The sequence below is a fragment of the Cydia amplana genome, chromosome 7 (genome assembly GCF_948474715.1).
Source record: "Cydia amplana chromosome 7, ilCydAmpl1.1, whole genome shotgun sequence".
Classification (NCBI taxonomy): Eukaryota; Metazoa; Arthropoda; class Insecta; order Lepidoptera; family Tortricidae; genus Cydia; species Cydia amplana.
In genome coordinates, this window is record NC_086075.1 from 6,838,728 (window position 1) to 6,862,695 (window position 23,968).

The 23,968-nt window shown below is 36.3% G+C and overlaps 2 protein-coding genes across 3 annotated transcripts in view; both read right to left on the bottom strand.

The window, feature by feature from the left end:
* Positions 1-23,968, bottom strand: part of LOC134649432 (serine protease nudel) — a 246,051-nt gene that overhangs the window by 100,716 nt on the left and 121,367 nt on the right. The window lies entirely within an intron of this gene.
* Positions 1-23,968, bottom strand: part of LOC134649435 (acetylcholinesterase-like) — a 71,446-nt gene that overhangs the window by 669 nt on the left and 46,809 nt on the right. Inside the window, exons 3-6 of the mRNA XM_063504186.1 lie at positions 16,391-16,533; positions 13,525-13,677; positions 1,628-1,791; positions 165-322 (exon numbers count right to left, since the gene is read on the bottom strand). Coding sequence (XP_063360256.1) covers positions 165-322; positions 1,628-1,791; positions 13,525-13,677; positions 16,391-16,533 — 618 coding nt within the window. The remainder of the gene's footprint in view (positions 1-164; positions 323-1,627; positions 1,792-13,524; positions 13,678-16,390; positions 16,534-23,968) is intronic.

The window sequence follows — 23,968 nt, forward strand, 5'->3', positions numbered from 1 at the left end:
AGAAGTGTGATGAGGAGGAGGTGTGATGTTATGACAGACCGGCTTTAGTGTATTTGTAATGTCTTGGGCTGAAGGAAGCGAATAAAATAAATATGAACCAATAAAAACATTAAGCAAAGCTGAGACGACATGAAGGAAAAAGACGAGTTATATGCCTTTCAGACCGTTGAGCCTGTTCAGGAAGTCGTTCCAGAAGGCGCAGGCACTTGCGCGCGGGCCGCGTGGGCCCGCCGGTCCGCTTGTCCCGTCGGCAGTGTACGTGTAGTAGTGAGGTGACGCGCGAGAGTAGAGCGGCCACTTCTCTTCTGGCTTATGTGGTTTGCTGGAAATCAAGAAATATTTACATGTTATTATCTGGAGTCAAGGAACGCTCGCGCACAAGTGAACCGTAGATGTACCGGTTGCCTTTTTCGTGTTGGTCTTTACGACCTTTGACATGTCATGACTTGGTCATTCTGTGGCCTTGACATTTTCCTACTAAATTATGCTGCCATAATTATGTCTTCTAGTTTTACTTATCTTTGACACAGTTTACACTGAAGAATTGATTTACTTACGTATTTAAAACTTATTTATAGATTCAGTTTCGTTAAATGTTCAAAGGAAATATGTTGAAGCGCATTTTAAAATATTTGAGTGCAATAATGATTTAATTTTGAATTACCAATCAGTGAATAATATTGCAGCTATTAATATGTCAAGAGAAAATTTCAAATAAACGAAGTCGCGGGCAACAACTACTACTAAACCAGCGTTATCTACATCGAACACATTTGTCGCGTAATCCCATAAGCTAAGCTGATTTTTTCATCGAAAGTCGAACGAAAGTTAAACGAGTTTTCCTTCCGTAATCAAGATTTTAAGAATGAAACTTCTTAGTAGATTTAGACTAAGTCAGACCTTCGTTATAACCGTAGCTTATCAATAGTAAAAGTCGCGATTAAAGTAAAAGTTGCAAGAAAAATACGAGTAGGAAATGGACATTATGGTACGTAATAGATTTGAAGATAGACTTTGATGTTTACAAAAAATAGTAAAGAATGTTCATAGTTCTTCACATAGGTACCTACATAATTAGGGTCACAGTATACTAATTACATTATGAATTCTTATTCCCAGTAACTGCATTACCTAAATTAAGGTAACAATACATATACACTATGTAAACTAACAAAAAACATTTACTCAAACCCGTTAATGTGTAGGTCACACTGAGCAACTTTTACTACAATACCTACCTTTATTACACATTAACGGGTTTGAGTAAATGTTTTTCGTTAGTTTACATACTGTATTGATAAAATTAGTGACGGATTTAATATTCTAAGGCCCACTTGCACCATTCCACTAACCCAGGGTTAACTGGTTAAACCTGGAGTTACCATGGGTTAACGATTTAACCGCTTAACCCCGGGTTAGTGGGATGGTGCAATAGGCCTAATAGCGACAACAAATCGGCTATGACAATAATGCAAATTATAGATGGTCAAGCAAATCTTGTCAGTAGAAAAAGGCGCGAAATTCAATTTTTCTATGGGACGATATTATTCGCACCTACATTTTTCAAATTTGCTGCCTTTTTCTACTGACAAGATCTGCTTGACCATCTATAGTTAAATAATCATACCCAGTAAGAGCAAATCTAGTGAAAGACTGCATGATGTGAGCGGCCAAGTCGCGCTCCCTGGTGTGGTACTGCAGAGACATGTTGAGCGGGTGCCCGAACACGTACTCCATCTCGTCCCCGTGCATCACACCCATCCACTCGCCCCAGAGGCTTGTGCTTGTGCGCTGGAAATTAAATACAATAAATATATATTTATTAATCACTACATAGTATAAAACAAAGTCGCTTCCCGCTTTCTGTCCCTATGTATGCTTAGATCTTTAAAACTACGCAACGGATTTTGATGCGGTTTTTTTTTAAATAGATAGAGTGATTCAAGAGAAAGGTTTATGTATAATTTGTTAACCCGTGCGTTGACGGGGCGGGTCGCTGGTTATTTATAAACTGAAAAAGATGTTAATGCTATTAAAATAATTGATGAACTAAAATTAACTGATTTGCAAGACCGAAGTTATCCCATAAGTTTGGTGTTCCACGAACAAAGTATTGTACAGAACACTAAAAAGTGATGAATCCCTCCAGTGTCCGATTTACGATCTCCATGGTCCTACAGTTTCGAACTAAGTGTAATTTTAGAATTCCTCGTGGCTCAATAGTCGAAATGGAATAATAATATAAAATTCCTTATAGTCCGAGTGATCGAACAGCGAAAAATTATAATTCCTTGTCGTCCGACATGTCGGACATGACCACGACCAAGTGAGGAGGAAAATAAACACCAAATACTCATATTTATAAATAAATTTCAAGTTTTTCAATAACTTATGAACACGAGTTACTTTGAATTTGGGGTCAACTATACCAGATGTATAGATCCGATATGTAGGCTGGCGCAAATTGAGTTTACCTTTGGCTTAGAACGCACTGCGACTAATTTCTTGCGGTTTCAGTCTAATTTCTTGCGGTTTCAGACTCGCAAGTGCGTGCGCTTATATAAAACATGCCGTACGTTACATTTTTTGCGGTTCTGAATCCGCAAGAAATAAAATCGCAGTGCGTTCTAAGCCTTACCTACATTTAAATTGACGCACACTCTAAAGTAAAAATCGGATTTTGATTATTAACCGAGTACAATAAAGAATCAACTTGCTTATACAAAAAACTTTCTAGACCACTAAAAATATGTTTTTAACGAATATCTAGGTTAATTAAGCCTTAAGTTAAGTAAAGAAGTTTTTGTTGACCTGGGGCTAATTGGAAGTAGCTATTAGAGGTAAGGACACAATTACGGCCCGATTCGGATTTTGTAATAAACATCTGTTAGATATCTTTTAGACATCGCTAAGATACGATAACGATATGTTTAAGATCTAATCTGTCAAATTTGACATTTCCGCGATTCTGGAGATACTCTTGAACGATTTCCGCAAGATATTACTTAGAGATCTAATTCACATCTAATAGATATCTAACACGATCTATCTGATCTATGTAAAAGTGACATTGGTTGCCCGAATTGCGCTGCAAAAGAGAACTAGTTGAAATCTAAACTATATTAACGTATCTAGAATGGATCTAGTACGTGTCGTCTCTTGTGAATATCTTGAAGTTCGAATACGGCAGTAAGTGCTGCTTGTTAGGAATCCGATATTGGCAAGAAAAGTTCACGATTAACTATTTAATTACATACTTCCCGGAACCAAGTGGACATTTTAGTAGAATTTTTTTTACGTGTTTTATTCAGACCTTTTAATTTTGGACTTTTCTTTGTAAAGCCAACAAATTCTAAAGGCGTAATCGAACTCACAAACAGTACTATTGCTATGCAATGATAACTTTATTTCTTAGTTGTGTAATTAAGTTGTGATACCATTCTGAAGTCAGTGTACTTTTGAATTCGCCTGTTTATTTATTGCTTTCATAGGTACTACATCAGCGGTGAAATGAAATTCTTTGACTGTATCTACAGTCAAAGAATTTCATTTCCTACCCATTTCATACTTTGGCACAGTGACAACAGTACCTATTTATGAGGCCTTTAGCTACTTTCATGTTGATTATCACTGTGACAAGTTACGAATTGGGTTGGAAATTAAATAAATTGACAGTACATCAGAATAATGCGCTCATATATCATAATAATCAGCTCTGAAACCGGCAACATTGACATTTCACGAGTAAAACGATCAAATATTTAATGCTTGAAAATAATTGTTTCTCAATTTTGACACAGGTACTTATGTACCTACGTCTAAGATTGATTCATCGTGTAAATGAATGAATAATGTTTTATGAAAATACTATGAATGTAGGTAAGTACTTACCTACTCTAGCGGTTAAGCCTGCCGTACTTATCGTGAAATGTATTTTATACTCGTACCGCCGTAATAACTCGTATTAGCATATAAACGACACACTTAACATAACACACAATTCACCATAATTTGCATAAGCTCCTTAAAAGAGATCCTCACACTAATTTACATCGATAGGATACCAATTTATTAGTTCTTATTTTCAACGTGTTCATGCCTATTTGAAAGACTCGGTAATACGAGTACATAAGGTAAACGTACTGGTGCTCGACGCGGTCCCATTACATGTCATCTTGAAACTTAAGTCATTTTCAATAGAGTGTCAACAACAGGGTGTCATCTATTGGGCATTAGCATGTCGAGCACTAGTGCGTTTACCTTACTAGGTATTTTAAAAGCTAACAGACAAAATACAAATTATTGGTTTTTACGGTAAGAGTTGCACATTTTTATTGTATATTTTTCCCCACGACGCAGTATTTCTGGGCAATGCAGTAAACTACACAATTATTTAAACCGCGAGTCCGCAAAATTGTTTTAATTAAATCATTGCGGGTTATTCTGGGTATTCGACACGCTCCAGCGTATTTTATTTTATTGGTGGTTGGTTAAATTTATAACAGCAGTCAAAGCTACTCCCGATTGATTAAAATACTGTTTCGAACCTGTTATGTAATATTTTCAATAAGGTTGGAATCGGATTTGATATATTTTCTGTACTTACCTAAAAAGAGTTTGTGTAACGAAGGAATAATTCAAAGCAAAAAGCGTCCTTAATTGTATACTAAGTATGCGCTATGTTTTTTCATTGATTCCATCATAGCATTTTATAAATCGTCACTACTAATCTGAATGTAACTTTGGAAACGAAATAGGTATTTAAAACCATCCAGAAGTTACAAGTACGAATGATTAAAAATCAAAGTCATATTTCGTCATCGAGTCGCATCATCTAAGAATGCCCATAGATATTACGTTTTACAGATAGGATACAACGGGATCAAGTCAATTTACGACTTTAACAATAACGATGAAAAGGCAGAAAGTGTGGGAAAATTAAATCAGTTCCTATCACATCAATCTAACTGAATACCCAAAAACCTCTTTATTCCTCGTAACAGCGGCTCGCTGAATGGTATCAATAATTCAATTCGACCCTTCATATCGGCTGGCAAATATCTAAAAGGGTTGGAGCTGGAACAGTTTCCCTGAGCTAAGGTTTTAAAAGTCGGGCATAAAATTAAAAGCAGCCGTTTGGTTCACCGGGTTCGTTTAATAATGCAAGCGCACGCCTGGCCTCAAATTACCATTGCTTACAGAGTCGAGCCCGATTCGGATTTGGAACAAGACATCTATTAGATATCTATTAGACATCACCAAGATACGACAATGATATTTTTAAGATCTAGCCTGTCAAATTTGACATTTCCGCGATTCTGGAGATACTCCTGAACGATTTCCACAATGTCTAAAACGTCTCGTTATGTATTTTTAGATCACAAAACGATTTTGAAACGATCTTAATACGATAATTTAACGTAAAAGTGAAATTGGTTGTCCGAATTCAGCTGCAAAGGATATCTAGTTGAAATCTAAACTACCAGGTATCTAGTACATATCGTATTGATCTCTTCTCTAGAACGGATCTTGTTTCCTGAATACCGCGGGAGTTCTCATGTAAACCAGTATACAACTTTAAGAGCCCATCAACGTGCACACTAATAATTATTAGTACGCACTGCTAAATAATCGTGATTATTTCAATTTAACGAAAGATATTTAAAAAAGGGTGCCGCTACGTACTGTATCTTGTATTAAAGTACCTTTTGAAAACATCAAACTTAATCATTAACTCATAAACTCAAAAAATAAACAAAAATAAAACCAAAATAAAATAACTTAATATAATATCTTTTTTAAAAAAAGGGAACCGCCTTCAAAAATCCAACCCACTGAAAAGTACAAAATAATTTTTATATGGCACCCCTTTACGTGTCCAGTCCCTACTATCCCACGGCGTAAAGCAATTTTTTGCCAAAAAGTAATTAATACCTAATAATAAGAAAATTAATAATCATCCGGGTAATTACTTAGTTTTTGAAGTCGGTGCCAAACCAAAATTTTTGAGAACCGATATTTTAGACAACGAAGACGTACTTACTTGCATTATAAAGACATACTTAGTTTACTCATTAATTTAGTTCTTGTAGGTACTACGTACTCGTATTGTTTTTCTGATTGGTAGTAAAGACTGTTTTTGTTGGTTTGGCACCGCCTTCAAAAACTAAGTAATTACCCGAATGATTATTAATTTTCTTATTATTAGGTATTAATTACTTTTTGGCAAAAAATTGCTTTACGCCGTGGGATAGTAGGGACTGGACACGTAAAGGGGTGCCATATAAAAATTATTTTGTACTTTTCAGTGGGTTGGATTTTTGAAGGCGGTTCCCTTTTTTTAAAAAAGATATTATATTAAGTTATTTTATTTTGGTTTTATTTTTGTTTATTTTTAATTTTTTAATTATTTTTTATTTATTTTATTTTATTTTTTACTTTTTAGTGATAGGTAGATACTTCATTTATTTTAGGTTTTGGGCTAAAATACTAGTTTGTTAGGCTCTCCATTTAGTCTACTAATGTTGGTGATGGCCTAACTCGATGATAATCACGACACAACATAATATGACGTTTTGGTGCTAAACGATTTGTATGTATATTGCTCCAACTTCCACTCCCATTCCCATTCCCAGTCCCAGTCCGAGTACGACTCCCACTCCCACTATTTTATCTAAATCACTATTTTATCTAATTTTAGCAACATAAATTTGTTGGTAGGTATACCGATAGCATGGCCACCTACCGGGTCCAATTGGTTTTTCAAACCATCCATGTACTGTACACTAAAACCTTCTCCAGAATGTAACAAACACTTTTCTGAAAACCGCATCAAAATCTGTTCAGCCAAACGCGAGATAATCACGAACAAACATACACACATAATTACGTACATAACATACGGGTCAAACTGAGAACGTCCTTTTTTTAAAGGCAGTTAGAAAAAAGTTCATCGACCCACCTAGTGGACCCACATAGGCACACGACGACAAGTCGGTTAACCAAAACAAAGTGTGCCTATGTTGCACCAAACCTAAGTTCCACTAGGTACAGCCAGGGTTCAGCATCAGCTCTATCTTGGGTACTGCTCTCCCAAGTGCTCATCAAGATGTGACAGATTACCAAAATAGCGTGGGCCTATGTTGCACCAAACCTGAGTTCCACTAGGTGCAGCAAGGGTTCAGCATCAGCTCTATCTTGGGTACTGCTCTTCCAAGTGCTCATCAAGATGTGACGGATGACCAAAATAGAGTGGGCCTATGTTGCACCAAACCTGAGTTCCACTAGGTACAGCCAGGGTTCAGCATCAGCTCTATCTTGGGTACTGCTCTCCCAAGTGCTCATCAAGATGTGACGGATGGCCAAAATAGCGTTGGCCTACGTTGCACCAAACCTGAGTTCCACTAGGTGCAGCAAGGGTTCAGCATCAGCTCTATCTTGGGTACTGCTCTTCCAAGTGCTTATCAAGATGTGACGGATGACCAAAATAGCGTGGGCCTATGTTGCACCAAACCTGAGTTCCACTAGGTACAGCCAGGGTTCAGCATCAGCTCTATCTTGGGTACTGCTCTCCCAAGTACTCATCAAGATGTGACGGATGGCCAAAATAGCGTTGGCCTACGTTGCACCAAACCTGAGTTCCACTAGGTACAGCCAGGGTTCAGCATCAGCTCAATCTTGGGTACTGCTCTCCCAAGTGCTGATCATGATGTGATGGATGACCAAAATAGCGTGGGCCTATGTTGCACCAAACCTGAGTTCCACTAAGTACAGCCAGGGTTCAGCATCAGCTCTATCTTGGGTACTGTTTTCCCAAGTGCTCATCAAGATGTGACGGATGACCAAAATAGCGTGGGCCTATGTTGCACCAAACTTGAGTTCCACTAGGTACAGCCAGGGTGAAACCTGCCAGCCAGGGTGGTTTGGTGCATCAGCTCTATCTTGGGTACTGCTCTCCCAAGTTCTCATCAAGATGTGACGGATGGCCAAAATAGCGTCGGCCTATTTTGCACCAAACCTGAGTTCCACTAGGTACAGCCAGGGTTCAGCATCAGCTCTATCTTGGGTACTGCTCTCCCAAGTGCTCATCAAGATGAGACGGATGACCAAAACAGCGTGGGCCTATGTTGCACCAAACTTGAGTTCCACTAGGTACATCCAGAGTTCCACTAGGTACATCCAGGGTTCAGCATCAGCTCTATCTTGGGTACTGCTCTCCCAAGTGCTCATCAAGGCGTGTCGGATGACCAAAACAGCGTGAGCCTATGTTGCACCAAACCTGAGTTCCACTAGGTACAGCCTGGGTTCAGCATCAGCTCAGATCTATGTATACTAAAACCTTCTCCAGAATGTAAGAAACACTTTTCTGAAAACCGCATCAAAATCGGTTCAGCTAAACGCGAGATAATCGCGAACAAATATACATACATACATACATACATACACACATACATACATACATACGGGTCAAACTGAGAACCTCCTTTTTTTTTGAAGGCGGTTAAAAACAAAAACGGCCGTTTTAACTTTGAACGCAATAGATTGACGAATCCAGCAACATAGAAACTAGTTTGATGTTTGCAAAAGGTACTTTAATACAAGATACAGTACGTAGCGGCCCCCTTTTTTAAATATATTTCGTTAAATTTAAATATTCACGATTATTTAGCAGTGGCGCTAGTGTGCACGTTGATGGGCTCTTAAGCTGAATCATCTTAATAACTATGTGTAATACAGAAGGGCGCTTATACTGGTCCGCTGTAATGTTCAACTTGATTGCGCTCGGCAAGCGATTGCAGTAACAATGCTGGGCTGCGGCGAGTATATTATGCGTTGTCATGACGTAGTCAGGCCACTAAAGGTCAACATCTTGTATATGTAATGACCTCGCGAGTACGTGTAATTCATTGGTTCAGAACACGAGTAAATGCAGTTGAGGCGGCAATTGACAGTCTGAATCTTAAATGGAACCTACCTATTTTAAGAAATGCTGGCGTACCTACATTATTTGAGTTTTCTCTTGAACACTAATTAATTGACCAATTGACTCGGCACTTGCTTATAATCCGCGGTCAAGGTCCTTCGAAGTGAGAATAGAATATTAGTGCAAATCCACATCTAAGGGGCCCACTGATTAACAGTCCGCAGGTCAGTTGTTCGGAACTGTCAACTTTTTGTTCTAACTGACAGGCCGATACCGTCCGGCGGACTGTTAATCAGTGGGCCCCTTAAGTATTTTCTAGCTTTCTAAACTTCGCTTATTTGAATTAATATGACCTAATTATTTATTTCAGGACCAACGTCCCGCAAACCCTAACTGTCCCAACTGAAAACCGGCCTCAGTTGCATGTGATCGAAATAAATCCGAGGCAGAAACCAGACGCGTCGGGAACAGAAATGGAAACGGCGTCGGGCGGAACCCGAAATACCTCGCTGTTAATCTGTGACCTTTGCCACCGGCCACGTCTGACCCATAATTTATTAAAACTGACCACAGCCGTTTGTTACGTAGCCGCTTGAGTAATCTTACGCCTTTGTCTGACTTGTGGAAGCAAAAGTTATTGTAGATATTAGCTACTTATTATTGTGGAATTAAAATTAAATACTTAGAAATAAAATTGGTGACCGCTGGCAGTTTTCTCGCGCAGCGTATTAGCCTCGCAATACAGCGGGGAAATGCTGCCAGCGTCCTCGGCACCATGCCAAAGGGGTCCAATTTTTTAGATTTATTTTAATTTTATTAAGTGTTTGTTTTTAGTTTTAATTTAGATTTATTTAGTTAAGTTAGTTTTTCTACTCCCGTACTTTTATTTGTCATTTAAAGGGTCGTGCACACACCTTTAAAACCATACCTTATAGTTGTCAAGACAAGGCTTTAGTCTATTCCCCAAAAAAGAATTTGTGCATACACGCAGTATCTTTTTGGCGATTTTACGATACTTCGTGTAATGACCACTTAAAAAATATTGTATGAAATACAGTGTTGCCAACCTTATTTTAAATGTCATCTCTGACAAATAAGTGAACCATAGACATGTTTTTTTTTAATATCATTCATTCATTCTTTTCCCGCCCGTACCCTCCATTTTTGCTACTTCTTGAATTAAAAATATTTGTTAAATTTACAATTTTATTTCAAAGTAAGTGCTTGGTCGTAGAAAAAGTATTGTATACAACGTTGTTTAACTGAGTCAAAAAATACTCGTGGCGTCTTTATTAACAATTTTCGGCTTCGCCTCAAATTGTTACTCACGCCACTCGCCTTTTTTGACCTCTCTTAAACAACGGTTGCATAAAATACTATTATGTTTCACCTGTAAATTCACTAAAACACATACATATATTAGTTTCAATAGAAATTACAAATAATGCAAACAAACCAATTTCCCTTCATTAGGTACTTCGTAATCTCGTCCTTTTTAAGGACAACTATTATCTTATGAACATTGTAAGGACGTAAACTTTTTACTTAAAATATATGGTATTCATTATTATTTCAGTGTAAGTATTTTTTCAGTGTAAACAACCTTCTTAAAATCGTTCTTATCTCCGTTCTTATATCCGAATCTTTGTAATATTCATAGAAAAGGCGCCAGTTTTCCCGAAAGTTTTTGACCCTCATAGGTCATAATATCATTATTTTCTTGACAAATCGCGCCATCAACGGGCAACGTATGATTTATCGGCAGCCATTTATCTCATTTTATCCGCACAGGGGTCGCCGGGTACACCTTTATAATGTCGAGTTCGTTTATCTAAATTTATTTCTGCGTTAAGTGTCCTTACGTCTCCAACGAATTGAAGTGTGACTTGTCAACTGGAGAAAGTGCTATCGGATCGGGAGCTTTGGATACTTACCATTATTACGATAAATAGGAGGTTGGGTAGGTACATGTCAAAGCCGTGCTTTACAAATTGCGGTCAAATGGCTAAATCATTCTACTATTCAACCATTTGAAAAAAAAAATGGGTATTGTTTCTATTTTATTTATCATAATTTTATTTCAATTAAATCAATGACTGTCATCGTTACGCCGGAATACTATATAACTATCTCAATAAAATCCATTGTGAATTAGTTTTATTCTGAACAAAGAGCCATGAGATCCATGTGAGGGATTGAAAAGAGGCGGGAATATCAATAAGGAAAACAAAATAATGACTTTTGAACTTCATTTGATTAAAGATTTTTTTTAATTTATTTACACAACATATTCCACAGTATCATACAGAGCAGCGGGCTCAGCACGGTTCCATTTTTATCGACTATCACTATGCCCGTCACTTTCGCACTTACATACTTGTTAGAACGTGACAGGCATGGTGATAAACGATAAAAATGCGACCGTGCTACTAGGGCTGGTTCCTACACTAGGGCTTGCCTGGATTTTTTATTTATTTATTTACACAACATATTCCACAGTATCATACAGAGCTGGTTCCTACACTAGGGCTTGCCTGTATTCTCAGTCTGGTGACGGTTAAAATGTACCTTTATACAAATTATTTATGAACAGGTCCATATTAAATTGCGTAAATTTGAAAAAATCTTTACAGCAAATATGTCTAAAAACACCAGCATATTAGCAAAATGAAATATTCATAACGCCAGTGCTTCTAAGATTAAATTGAATGTAAAAAGTGGCACCTAAATAAATTTATTTATTTTTACCTTCCAGCTATTTTGTTATTACTTATTAGGTACTGTTATTAGAGTTTCAAGATCAACAATAAATAAATAATAAAATAGATAACGTTGCGCACGCCGGACTCGCCGGAGGCATGTTTTAATATAAAAAAATAAGTAAAATACAAGTTGCTTTAAGACACTTTGGGTCCTCAAGGCATAGACAAACCTAGTCCACCTTCGTTAAATATTTAGGTAAATGATGGAAACAAATTAGGCAATAATTAGTAAATTAATCTAAGTCATTTATTTATTTATGCGTAATTCAGTTCATAATTCTAAATACAGTCATATTCCACACATGTCAAAAATACAATACAATAAATTAAAATTAATTACCATAATCTTTGAAGGTCAGTAGTAGGCGTCGATGTTGGTGATAAAATGAATGAATTATTGGAAATACATTCAAAGGTCAGCTGAAAGTGGAATCCCCAAGTTTGTTTAAAGTTTGGGCGTAAACAATTCATTGTCTTGAAGTTTCTGTTTGTTATGGTTGAACTTTTGCATTTAATTTTAACTTAGGTTTCAGAATGAAACTGTTATCGTATTTAAATATCATTTATTTTTGAAGTTTAATAACATTTATTCTACGATTAAAATACCAGTTAAAAAGTGTTCACCCTAATGGTTGTACTTTATTGATACACTAACTAATTAAAATTGTATACGTTCTATATGTAGTAAAAGCGCAGTAGGGGGGGCTCAAGCATTGTTAAAAAAGTCACCTGGCACACACAGTAAAATCTAAATGTTACCAAATATTTCTCCGTTAAAAATTCCTCTGCAAATGTTACCTACGTGTTCATATGAAACCCAACATTTACTCTATCTTCAAAACACGGCCACATGGATTTCTCTTTGAGCTTAGTGTTGCAGCGTTAACCTCTAGCCGCCCATACGTCAAACCTTGCCAAGCAAAATGAAATGTTATTTTGTCAACACAAAGTTCAAATTAGAATGGAACAGGAGACCTTTTTATAGGTCTCTGGGGGGATAGAGGTTAAGGCAAAAAGCGAATGTAGCTGGCAGCGTTTCTGTGAGAGCCCTCGTGTTTGGTTCGTTAGCCAAATTAACGTGTTAGCCGTCCCGGCTGTTTGGAGAGCGTCTTCATCACGAAACCTTTGAAAGCCAGGATCGACGTTCACTTATTTTGGTGGTGCGCGGTTTGGGATTCACACAAATACAGGCTATTGCCTGTAACACGAGCAAATAATTAAAACATAATATATGTTATAATCCTCAAACTATAAAACTTTTATTAAACAACTTTTAAAAATTATGAATCCTTTAGACTTCCTCTTTTTCATACAAAATAAATATTGCCTTCAATGTACGCGAACATCAGTGTGTTTAACATTCCCTGTCACGCTTTAAACATAACAAAATTTGCAATACATTGCGTCTTAGAATAAACTTTATAGTGTAATAAAATAAAATAACAGTTTTTCTAAAAGTTGCTGAACAAATGTTGGTCAGCTTGAGGAGTACAGCCTACAGTTTAATTTATTGCTCCTGTTACAGGAGACATCCTATATAACGGCGTGACGTGTACACAGTTTTGTGCAATAATTCAAGGTTTTTTTAAAGCTGTAAAGATATACTTGGACTATTTATTGAAGGATTAAAAACTTATAAGTCTGTTATGCGTCCTGTTAATGCCTTCTTCTAGACAATCTAGACCATTTAGGGCAGAAGTACCGTTTTTTTCCAGCTTTACATCGTTTATAGCTAGTTGAAATTTGAATCATTGTAATAGAAAAAATATATTTTTTACTTTTTAATGCTTTGTACGATATCAATTCGAGTTCGTAAAGTTATATAATAAAATAACTTACGTGTGTAAAGTAGTAGTAGAACACGTCAACGCCAGATTCAGCCAGAACCTCCGCGAAGTAATTAGTGGGGCACACAAAGAAGTAATCGCTCACTATGTCTGCAATCATCTTCTGGTTCAGGTAACCGTCGGTTATTTCTTCCCAATCCGTATACTGGAAAATAAAAATGATAATGTACTTAGTACTTAAAATATATATTCTATATACAGTGGCCGGTATTATAGAGCATGTGCATACTGTTCTTAAGATAAGATAGTATTTTATTGTTTAACTGTGTACAAAGATGCCAACAATAATACAATTAAGAACTAACAGTTTTACCATCACGGACGTACTTATGAACTATGTGATTAATTGAGCATTCTAATCGTGACAGCAATGCTGCAACTATATCATCGTAATTAATCAAGGAAATTGACAGTGACATCGCTCGCATCATCGCTGTAACGTAACCGCTGCAGTGACTATAGTTCGTTTTTTTAGCATTAGAAAAAGACTACTCGATCTTGACGTGTCTTTTAATGGAAAAACGCTTTTTTAATATCAGTAACTATTACTTATGAAAGAAAAATAATGTAAATAATCGTATTATGATTCTTAATTCTTACATATTTGCCGTGAATAATTTTTCAAAAGTGCTTTTAAAAAAAAACACGTTAATATTGTTTACCTTTTTTCTAATAGTAAAAAAAAAGAACTATATCTGAGTATCTCATTTAAACGCATTGATTAAGCTGAATTCGCGTGGTATAGGTACCTACTAGATTTAATCTGTGCGCCGACACGAAACGTTAATATGCGCAAGACGAAAATTAGTGACATCACTGCAATTAAGTACTTATGTACCCGATGAAACACTAGTACGGATGGAAAAATAGTTCAGTAGTTTTATGTACTACTACCGTAAAATGGGGTGAGTAGGGTCAAAACTGAAATTCAAACCTCGATAACATTTTATTTTTACATATGAAAACTGAATGGTGTAGGTATATAATAAGTGTTACGGACGTTTGTATTTTAGTTTTTATTTTATTTTGGGTAGTTCCATTTCATAACTTTGACGATAAAGAGGAAAACCCACCTCACCCCGTAGTGCCTCGTATTTGGGATGAGAGGGGTTTTCATACAAAGGTGACTTTGGAAGATTGTTGGATCGATTTTTTTTTTATTATGCGTAATGCTCTTTTTTAAATGCTCCATTTTAAATTGGAATACATTATTTTTGTAGCAGTAGCCTTAAAATCCCTTCTTACCCCCCTCTCAAACCTTCTCTCCCCATTCATAACCCACTTCTCCCCGCGAAACATACTCACCCCGTTTTACGGTAGGTACTCGTAAGTATAAACTATTCCAGGCGCGTCATTCAAAACAATTTAATACGTGTGAGGAACGGACAGTCGCATTTTACAATATTGACGGTAATTTCAAATGGCGTTTCCTTTTTAGTTCTTCCTCTGCCGGCGTTCACATGCATGCGATCACGTACGATTGCATACGTTTACCACAAGATCTGATTATTTACACATGTCAATAAATAGCTTATAAATATAGTGTACCAATATACCCAAAGAACGGATCTGTGCGGAGGGAAATTGATAAAAATGCGCTTGAACATTTTGACGTTGCGCGAAAATTTCGACTTTCAAATTGAATCATGTAGATTACAAGTACTGCAGTTGAACAAGTATCTCCTTTAACGTAGCTAACAGAATAGGTATTTGCACGGCGACATAGCGGTACCTTATAGTCTTGTTTGCTTTTAGTCTTGACATCGCTCTATTAAATAGGTACATAACCAAATTTTACAAAATCTATAATGGCATTTGACAAAGTATTTCATCGGGGCTAGTTGGTTACGTATTAATATACTTAAGTCCAACTTTCGAGTAGATTATGAATTTAAAAACAACTTCCCAAAGTTACACACTAAGTACCTACTTCGTTACTGCGATCCCAGAGGGCCTATCCAAGATGCCAATCGTTTGCGCCGTAGCAAACGAAACGGTATCGGTAATATATCTCTATCACGCAGCGTACTACGAACAACACGCGAACGGGAAGCGAAGCGATGCGGCGTGGGTAGGGTTTGCATGATGGATCCGAAATGTATGGGAAGATCCGCGGATCCGGATCCAGATCCGGATAATTTCATACATTCTGGATCCGGATTGCAAACCCTAGGCGTGGGGTGAATCAATCCTTTGATACCTATAGAAGTGTCCTACGTGAGCGATCTCGTTGCGAACGCGAACACCTTGGGCCTGCCGCGCAGCGCCGCGTCGCGTTCGCGAGTTGTTCGAAGACACAGCGTCACTCTTCCAAATTATAAGTGCGACAGAGAGACATTATAGAGTTTCGTTCGCTACGGCGCAAACGATTAGCACCTTGGCTTGGCCCCCAGATATCAACGGAAGTATTTTATCAAAAATAATTATCTATCTATCTAATACCTTTAAACGAGCAATACTTGCATATTTATTTATTTATATATATATATATATATATATCGGGGATCTCGGAAACGGCTCTAACGATTTCGATGAAAATTGGGTTTTCGGGGGCGAAAAATCGATCTAGCTAGGTCTTATCTCTGGGAAAACGCAAATTTTTGAGATTTTATATGTTTTCCGAGCTAAGCTCGGTCTCCCGGATATTTTCGATTATATGAGTACGCGATTACAATTTTGGAGAGCTAAACTCAATATTTTCCCACGTTATCAAATACAACTACAACAAACATTAACTATATTTATTTTCGTATTGTTATTTAACTTATTTAGCTAAATGTAAACTGTAGCCCTAAAGACGTTCTACGTGACAGTAATAGAGATATTGCGAAAAAACTAAAATACAATTTAGTACTTACTTGAAAAATTATTGCTTCTTTTTTGATATTAGAAAAGTCCTTGAAAATCGTGTTGATGATTTCTAAGAATTTTTCCCTCTGTAGAAAACTCGGTCCGTCCTTTTCGAAATAATCGAGAAAATCGTATAGCAAGAAATATGTTCCTGTAAAAGAAAAACTTTTGTTAGTGCATGTTCAATGTATTGCAGAGCCCGTACCATGAGTCACTGACAGTGTCAAAACTGACATATACGCTATCGAGAACGTAATTTACTTTCTATGCATCTCATTCGCACTAATATGCGACGAGCGAGATGTATGGAAAGTATTAAATTACGTTCTCGATGGCGTTTATGTCAGTGCCAAACTGATGGTAGCCGTACAGTTTATTTTATTAAAGACACTTTGGTGGGTCAGTTTGATGATACTAAATAATAAACAATAAAAGTTATAATATATGACAACAGACTTCCATAGTACTCGTTGATTTAATCCAGTTAGTAAGTACTAGCTGGATTAAAAAGCCGCCGCACTAAGCATGTGCAATAACTTATTTTTAAAATATCATTTCATACATGTTTTAATTATTAACAAGGAGAAACGTCTGCGAACGATGCTATTCATCATATATAATATTATCATTTCATTATTTTTTACCTTTTTAAATTTTTAACAAGCAGAAACGTCTGCGATCGATGCTATTAAGCTTAGAATGATGCTAATAACTTTCAAAATTAGTTACCTATTGCACTTAAACTTAGTGCGGCAGTAAGTAAATAAAGTTATTCGAGAGCTAGCGCAAGAGGTTACCGAGAAAAGGATATTGATATGTTACGTATAGTAAATTTATTTGCTTTCCAGGTTATCAGATATCAGTTCAGTACAAAATAACTACCTTTTAGCTTACAAAACAAGATTAAAAATAACACTTTTCTGTGTGTATTTTTTTATCAAAAATTCTTGAACTAAGTACCTACTCATGATGTTAAACAATTTCAAAATATATTTTACTAAGTTAACTTTGTCGTCTATCGACTATTACTGAAAATATCGATATAATATAATGTCGTGTTTTTAAATCTCCCTTTATACTACATAGGAAGGCATAATTTATTTTTGTTGAGCTGTAATACGAATTACCGGCCCATCGCCGTTGGGCGTTCAGCAAACATCGTTACCCGTATAAGCCACCGCAGACAACAACAGCTAACTCACTTTATCGGTAACAATCACTTTCCTGTATTATATTTACTCAAATACGCCCACATTTAATAGCGCCATTTTAGCTACGCGAGGTAAACCGGCTACGCCGTAGCGCTACGAGTATGACATAGTATATAGTAGTAGTATTATATAGTATGCCCAATTTTACTGTTGTTACTAATATATGTTTGTTTCGTTACTTGGCTTTATGCGAGCACATTGACCTTCGGCTGTATTCGAACTTCAAGATATTCACAAGAAACGACATCCATTCTAGATACGTTATAGTTTAGATTTCAACTTGTTCTCTTTTGCAGCGCAATTCGGGCAACAAATGTCACTTTTACGTTAGACAGAGTTAGATATCTATTACTTAGATGTAAATTGGATCTCTAAGTCATATCTTGTGGAAATCGTTCAAGAGTATCTCCAGAATCGCGGAAATGTCAAATTTGACAGGTTAGATCTTAAAAATATCGTTATCGTATCTTGGTAATGTCTAAAAGATATCTAAGAGATGTCTATTTCAAAATCAGAATCGGGCCCATAGTATATAGTAGGTATATAGTAGGTAGTAGTAGTATGCCCAATTTTACTGTTGTTACTAATATATGTTTGTTTCGTTACTTGGCTTTATGCGAGCACATTGACCTTGTTTGTTTTTGAAATATCTTGTACCAATCAGTTTTTATATCAACAAAATTTTAAATAAAGCACGAATCTTCGAACGAAATGTCTTCTTTAAAATTGGACCTTTACCTAATCTAATAGTTATTTGTTTTACAAGGGGGCAAAGTTGTTGTTTAACCGCTCGTGCTAATATTGATACCCGAGCAAGCTAAAGATTCCAAAATTGAACCACGAGCGTAGCGAGTGGTTCGAAAAATGGAATCTTGAGCGTTGCGAGGGTTTCAAAGCACGAGGGTTAAACAAAATTTGCTCCCGAGTGAAACACAAAATTGTTCACCACACCAACCCGAAGCAAATATTAAAGGTAAAATATCAAACAAAATCAAACCAAATCAAATCCAAATGAATGTTATTAAATATTTATCAGCCAAAATCATCATTAAAAAGTCAATTCTACCAGCAAACATAAGAAAACAACTCAAAATTTGCATTTGATTACTTTGCCTCACATATGAATAAAATGCAACTTTGCTATCAGTTTTTGAAGTGCAAAGTAAGCTTTTCCGAGCTGGTGTGGTGAAAAGAGTTTTTTCGCAAATCTGGCGTAATTCTTACGTCTGTTATATTCTTAAAGAGGTTGACAGTTGTTTATCGTTATCGTTGTCGAAAGCATCCGAAAGGGACAAAAAATGTGACGTCCCACGGAAAAAGGTACCTTATGGCGGCTGGCGCTTACGTCGCATAGCGCCGCAATAATATTGGAGCGGCGTTAATAATAGCGTAAGCGCCAACCGCCATAAGGTACCTTTTGCCGTGGGACGTCACATATAATAAAGTTTTGCGAACTTTCATCAAGGAGGGAGATAGTTTATACCTGAATTTCCTTACAAAATTACGACTATTAGAAAGAGATAGCTTTCTTCTTTACCCACGTTTTGTTCCAATCTCATGGCGTCTCTAACGAACTGTTTGACACGTCATCACCCTAATCGGGCCAACAAACCGGCAACCACGCTTGTTACTGTTTAAAGAGATAATAAAAAAACCGACCAAGTGCGAGTCGGACTCGCGCACGGAGGGTTCCGCACCATCAACAAAAAATAGAGCAAAACAAGCAAAAAAACGGTCACCCATCCAAGTACCTACTGACCCCGCCCGACTTTGCTTAACTTCGGTCAAAAATCACGTTTGTTGTATGGGAGCCCCACTTAAATCTTTATTTTATTCTGTTTTTAGTATTTGTTGTTATAGCGGCAACAGAAATACATCATCTGTGGAAATTTCAACTGTCTAGCTATCACGGTTCGTGAGATACAGCCTGGTGACAGACGGACGGACGGACGGACGGACGGACAGCGGAGTCTTAGAAATAGGGTCCCGTTTTTATCCTTTGGGTACGGAACCCTAAAAAGGAACACCTCTATTCTACTAACTTACTTCATCAACCACACGTCTTGTTATTGAGTTGTGTTGAATTTTGCACTGTGTTGCGTGCGGGTAAAGGTTGATATTACATGTATTGATTGGGTTATTTACGAGCTTGGGAAAATAATTGGTCGATTTATTTTACGACTACAGCTCGTAACTCTGCTTTGTTTCGTGCCTTTCCGCTTCCCTTATTTATTGGGGGCGAGGCTGGAAATAACTAATTGAATTAGATTATCGTTTTTTTTTGGGTTGTGACGATTTAATTTGTGAATCAATCGCGACTTTTGATTTATTTAACAAATTATACGTAATTCAAATTGAAAATGTATACCAGATACGCTACATATGTATAAATAAATATTATTATACATATTTGATATTATATTATACATAACATTAACAACCTGAAAATTTATTTCAGTTCTGCAATGTTACTGATAATGTATGTTATTAGTAAAATTTATTTCATTGTAAAATACGAAAAAGAAACCTATTCAAAACGCCCTGATTGTCTCATTATGTTCGAAATTTTCTCTTTCAATCTTTCAAGAAACAGCTAACGAAATTGGAGAAGCCCTTGCGACAACGTAACGCGTTTTTTATTCATTCCGGGTTACTTTTTAATCGTACTAACTGCCGTATTCGAACTTCAAGATATTCACAAGAGACGACACGTACTAGATCCATTCTAGATACGTTATAGTTTAGATTTCTACTAGTTCTCTTTTGCAGCGCAATTCGGGCTACCAATGTCACTTTTACGATAGATCGTGTTAGATATCTATTAGATGTGAATTAGATCTTTTTATGTATTCATTATTTAGATTAATAATAACATATTTAAATGTTTACGTTATTTTATTGAATGACATTGACATGAATGACAAGACTATTTCTTCTATGGCCATAGAGGTCTCCTAATACAAAATAGGTATAACAGATCTCTAAGTAATATCTTGTGGAAATCGTTCAAGCGTATCTCCAGAATCGCGAAAATGTCAAATTTGACAGGTTAGATCTTAAACATATCGTTATCGTATCTTGGCGATGTCTAAAAGATATCTAATAGATGTCTATTACAAAATCCGAATCGGGCCCTAAGTTTCCGGTTTAGCTGATAATGAATAATATCCATTAACCCAATTCTCGAAGTTTTCCGTAAAAATTAATTAATTTAATGCACGGAAAAGATAATTTAGTCAATTAAAGACCAAAAAAATTCATATATTAACAAATTTTATCATAACGACGCTGTTAAGCCCAGTTTTCGTAAATAATAAAGATAAAAGATTTCGATATAAGTTGAAATTTTAAATAAAATCTTGAACCGTCAGCTGCAATGATATCGATAAAACTGCACGTCTGAAATATATCTATATCACACTCTCATACTTTGAGAAATAGAGATTTTTTCCATGTTTTTAAAATTATTACAATTGATCGATTGAACCTTTAAACGTATTTCAGCGATGAAGAAAGAAACATCGACAAGAAAAGAAGAAGAACGTAAACTGTAAAAAAAAGACCTACAACTACAGGTGGAATATATTTTTTGTATATTGTTATATCCGATATTTACCATAGCAGCTGACTGACATTCACATATTTCGCTTTGTTTGGCTCAAAGGCCATAAAAGATTACATATACGTATCCAATACCATCAATAAAAACACTTATATTTAAAATTGGCTTTGCTCCCATATAAAATATTAAAGACACATCATAAGAGAGCAAAACCGTCGTTACCCAGCCTCATGATATTCCCGAGTGCAACACAGGTTATGCAATCTCCACCGCGCAGCGCTCTGCCAGAGATTTCACATATCATGAGTGGTGGCTAGTTCTGTGCCGTGCGTGAAACTTTCCGGTGAAAATATTCCCAGTTACACGTGCTCTGGAAACTTTCTTTACTTAGGGAAATTTCGTTGAAAATTTTGTTTTTCCTCTTTATTCATATTTTGAGGTGTTGTTTAATTAAATACCAATGTTTTACCCCAACTTAATGTAAGTAGTCAGAAATAAAAAATGTAAATGTGAATTTCTGATATTATCAATGTATTTGACAATATATATTCCCTATTTCAGAGAATATTATCCTGAATATGGGATATTTACGAATTTGTACCTAACCTACATCGAGTTTTATTTATTCCATGTTGTTGTATTGGATGTAGTATTCTTGAGGCAGGTATCTCTCAAACGGGCGCTAAGTCGATAACAAGTGCATGTCGAATTTACCGACATAAGTACCTATTATTTATTTATTTTTGACTACAGACTAATGGTATTCATTTGCGAAGCGAGATAATTGTGATTGTGATTTATTAAAAAAAAACACAGTGGAAAATAAATGATTATAAATGGATATTATAATTATAATACCCCTTTTCTACCCTACCTATGTATTATCTGCCCCTTTGCCTATGTATTATGATTGTTATGATTTTTATTACTATATTCTGGAGCGCCCCAGTATGGAACTCCTATACTAGTTACTAGCACACGTGTCTTGTTAGGGCGCTCCACGGGTTAAATGGTGATTATTGTTATAAATGGAGACTTAAGTCTAGGATTAACAGAAAAATGTTTCCGAACAGGACAGGAGAATATTTCCGTGACACGTCACTAGTAGCGCGCTACACCCTCCACCGCGCTTATCTCTGGATTACTTTAGGAGCCCGGTAGGTCGTCAGTGTAAATGCTAGCTATAAAATTTACGTTAACATTTTAATTACCCTTGGGTTTTGTAGCACTTTTCGTAATTTTAGAGACTATTTATGTTTTTATGACTAACTGATCTGTTTATGAAATACATATAGTAATATTACTTTATCTTTACTTACTAATAGAGATGCGTGTATCGCTACTACAGCAAAGAAAATAACCTTCCATACATTCCATAAACTAATAAAGTACTTTACCTAGGGGCTTAGCTAAGTAACCATCGTTTACTTGTTGAAGACCCCAATCAAAACCTAAATAATGAAACGATCACGTCACTTTTCGTTGTATTGTAATCGATAGGCGTTTGTCAACAGACGATTTTCCGTCTTAGCTACGGCCCCTGACAAACTGAATCTACTGAATTTAAAAATGAAATCAGACTCAGACTGTCGGCTCGATTCGGGAAATGAATTAGAGACTAACTAGATACGATATAGTAAAGATATGTGACGTTCCACGGCAAAAGGTACCCTATGGCGGTTGGCGCCGCGATTCGGGAAATGAATTAGAGATTCACTAGATATGAAATAGTAAAGATATGTGACGTTCCACTGGCTGGCGCTTACGTCGCATAGCGCCGCAATAATATTGGAGTGGCGTTAATAATAGCGTAAGCGCCAACCGCCATAGGTACCTTTTCTCGTGGGACGTCACATATCTTTATTATATCGTATCTAGTTAATGTCTAATTCATTTCCCGAATCGAGCCGTGTGACAAGTACTCGAACGTCTACCTTAAGCGCCTATTAAAGTTGTAACGAACCGAAAGTTCTCCAAAACACTTGAGTAAAACAATTTTAGTATTTCTAATACATAAAGATCTCTGCCTTTAATTGCCGGCCACAAAAATAATATCTGAAAATAATCTCAAGTCAAGCAATCACATAAATTTTGTAAAATTCATATTTCTCATAGCAACAAGTTAAAAGGGATCATAAATCTCGCTTGCAAATTTACTGCCGTAAAAGTTTTCGCCTTTTTTTTTCTCTTCACTTTACTTGTTAATGACATTGAAAGTTGAATTATTTATCTTTCAAGTGACAATCACAACTTTTTTTACATTTTTGATTATGTAATACGGAATAAAATGAGGTCCTTAAAGTAAGTATTACTTATTTTTAGAGCCTCTTTCACTTTAATAACACAAAACTACAAACGTAAGACTTTATTTTTAATAAATATAGAAACAGTCTTAGTTTTACATAACCATCACTTGCGAGATTTCACATATGCACAGTCCACAAATCAGTCGTAAACTCTATAAAATTGTCGCTGGATAACAGAAGCCGCTGTGGACATTGCGAAAAGACTATTGTATAGCCTCGTGCCGCCCAATGTACATTAGGATGTACACTCAGTTTCGATGGAATGTCAACCTTAATTAAAAACAATGTCAGTAGCATTTCATTTGTCTCGTAAAATTTTTGTATGGTGGGCGGCACGTACGAGTAGGTAGAACGACTAGTGATTCTCTTTTGTTTATGACTATAAAGTAACGTGCCCGCGGCGGTCGACGGTGAACAGAGCTCCTAGCTTTTATTTTTGCTTTTTCTACTCCACTGGTAATAAAATGAAACACTAATTTAATTTATGATCTTAGACGTAAATTATAT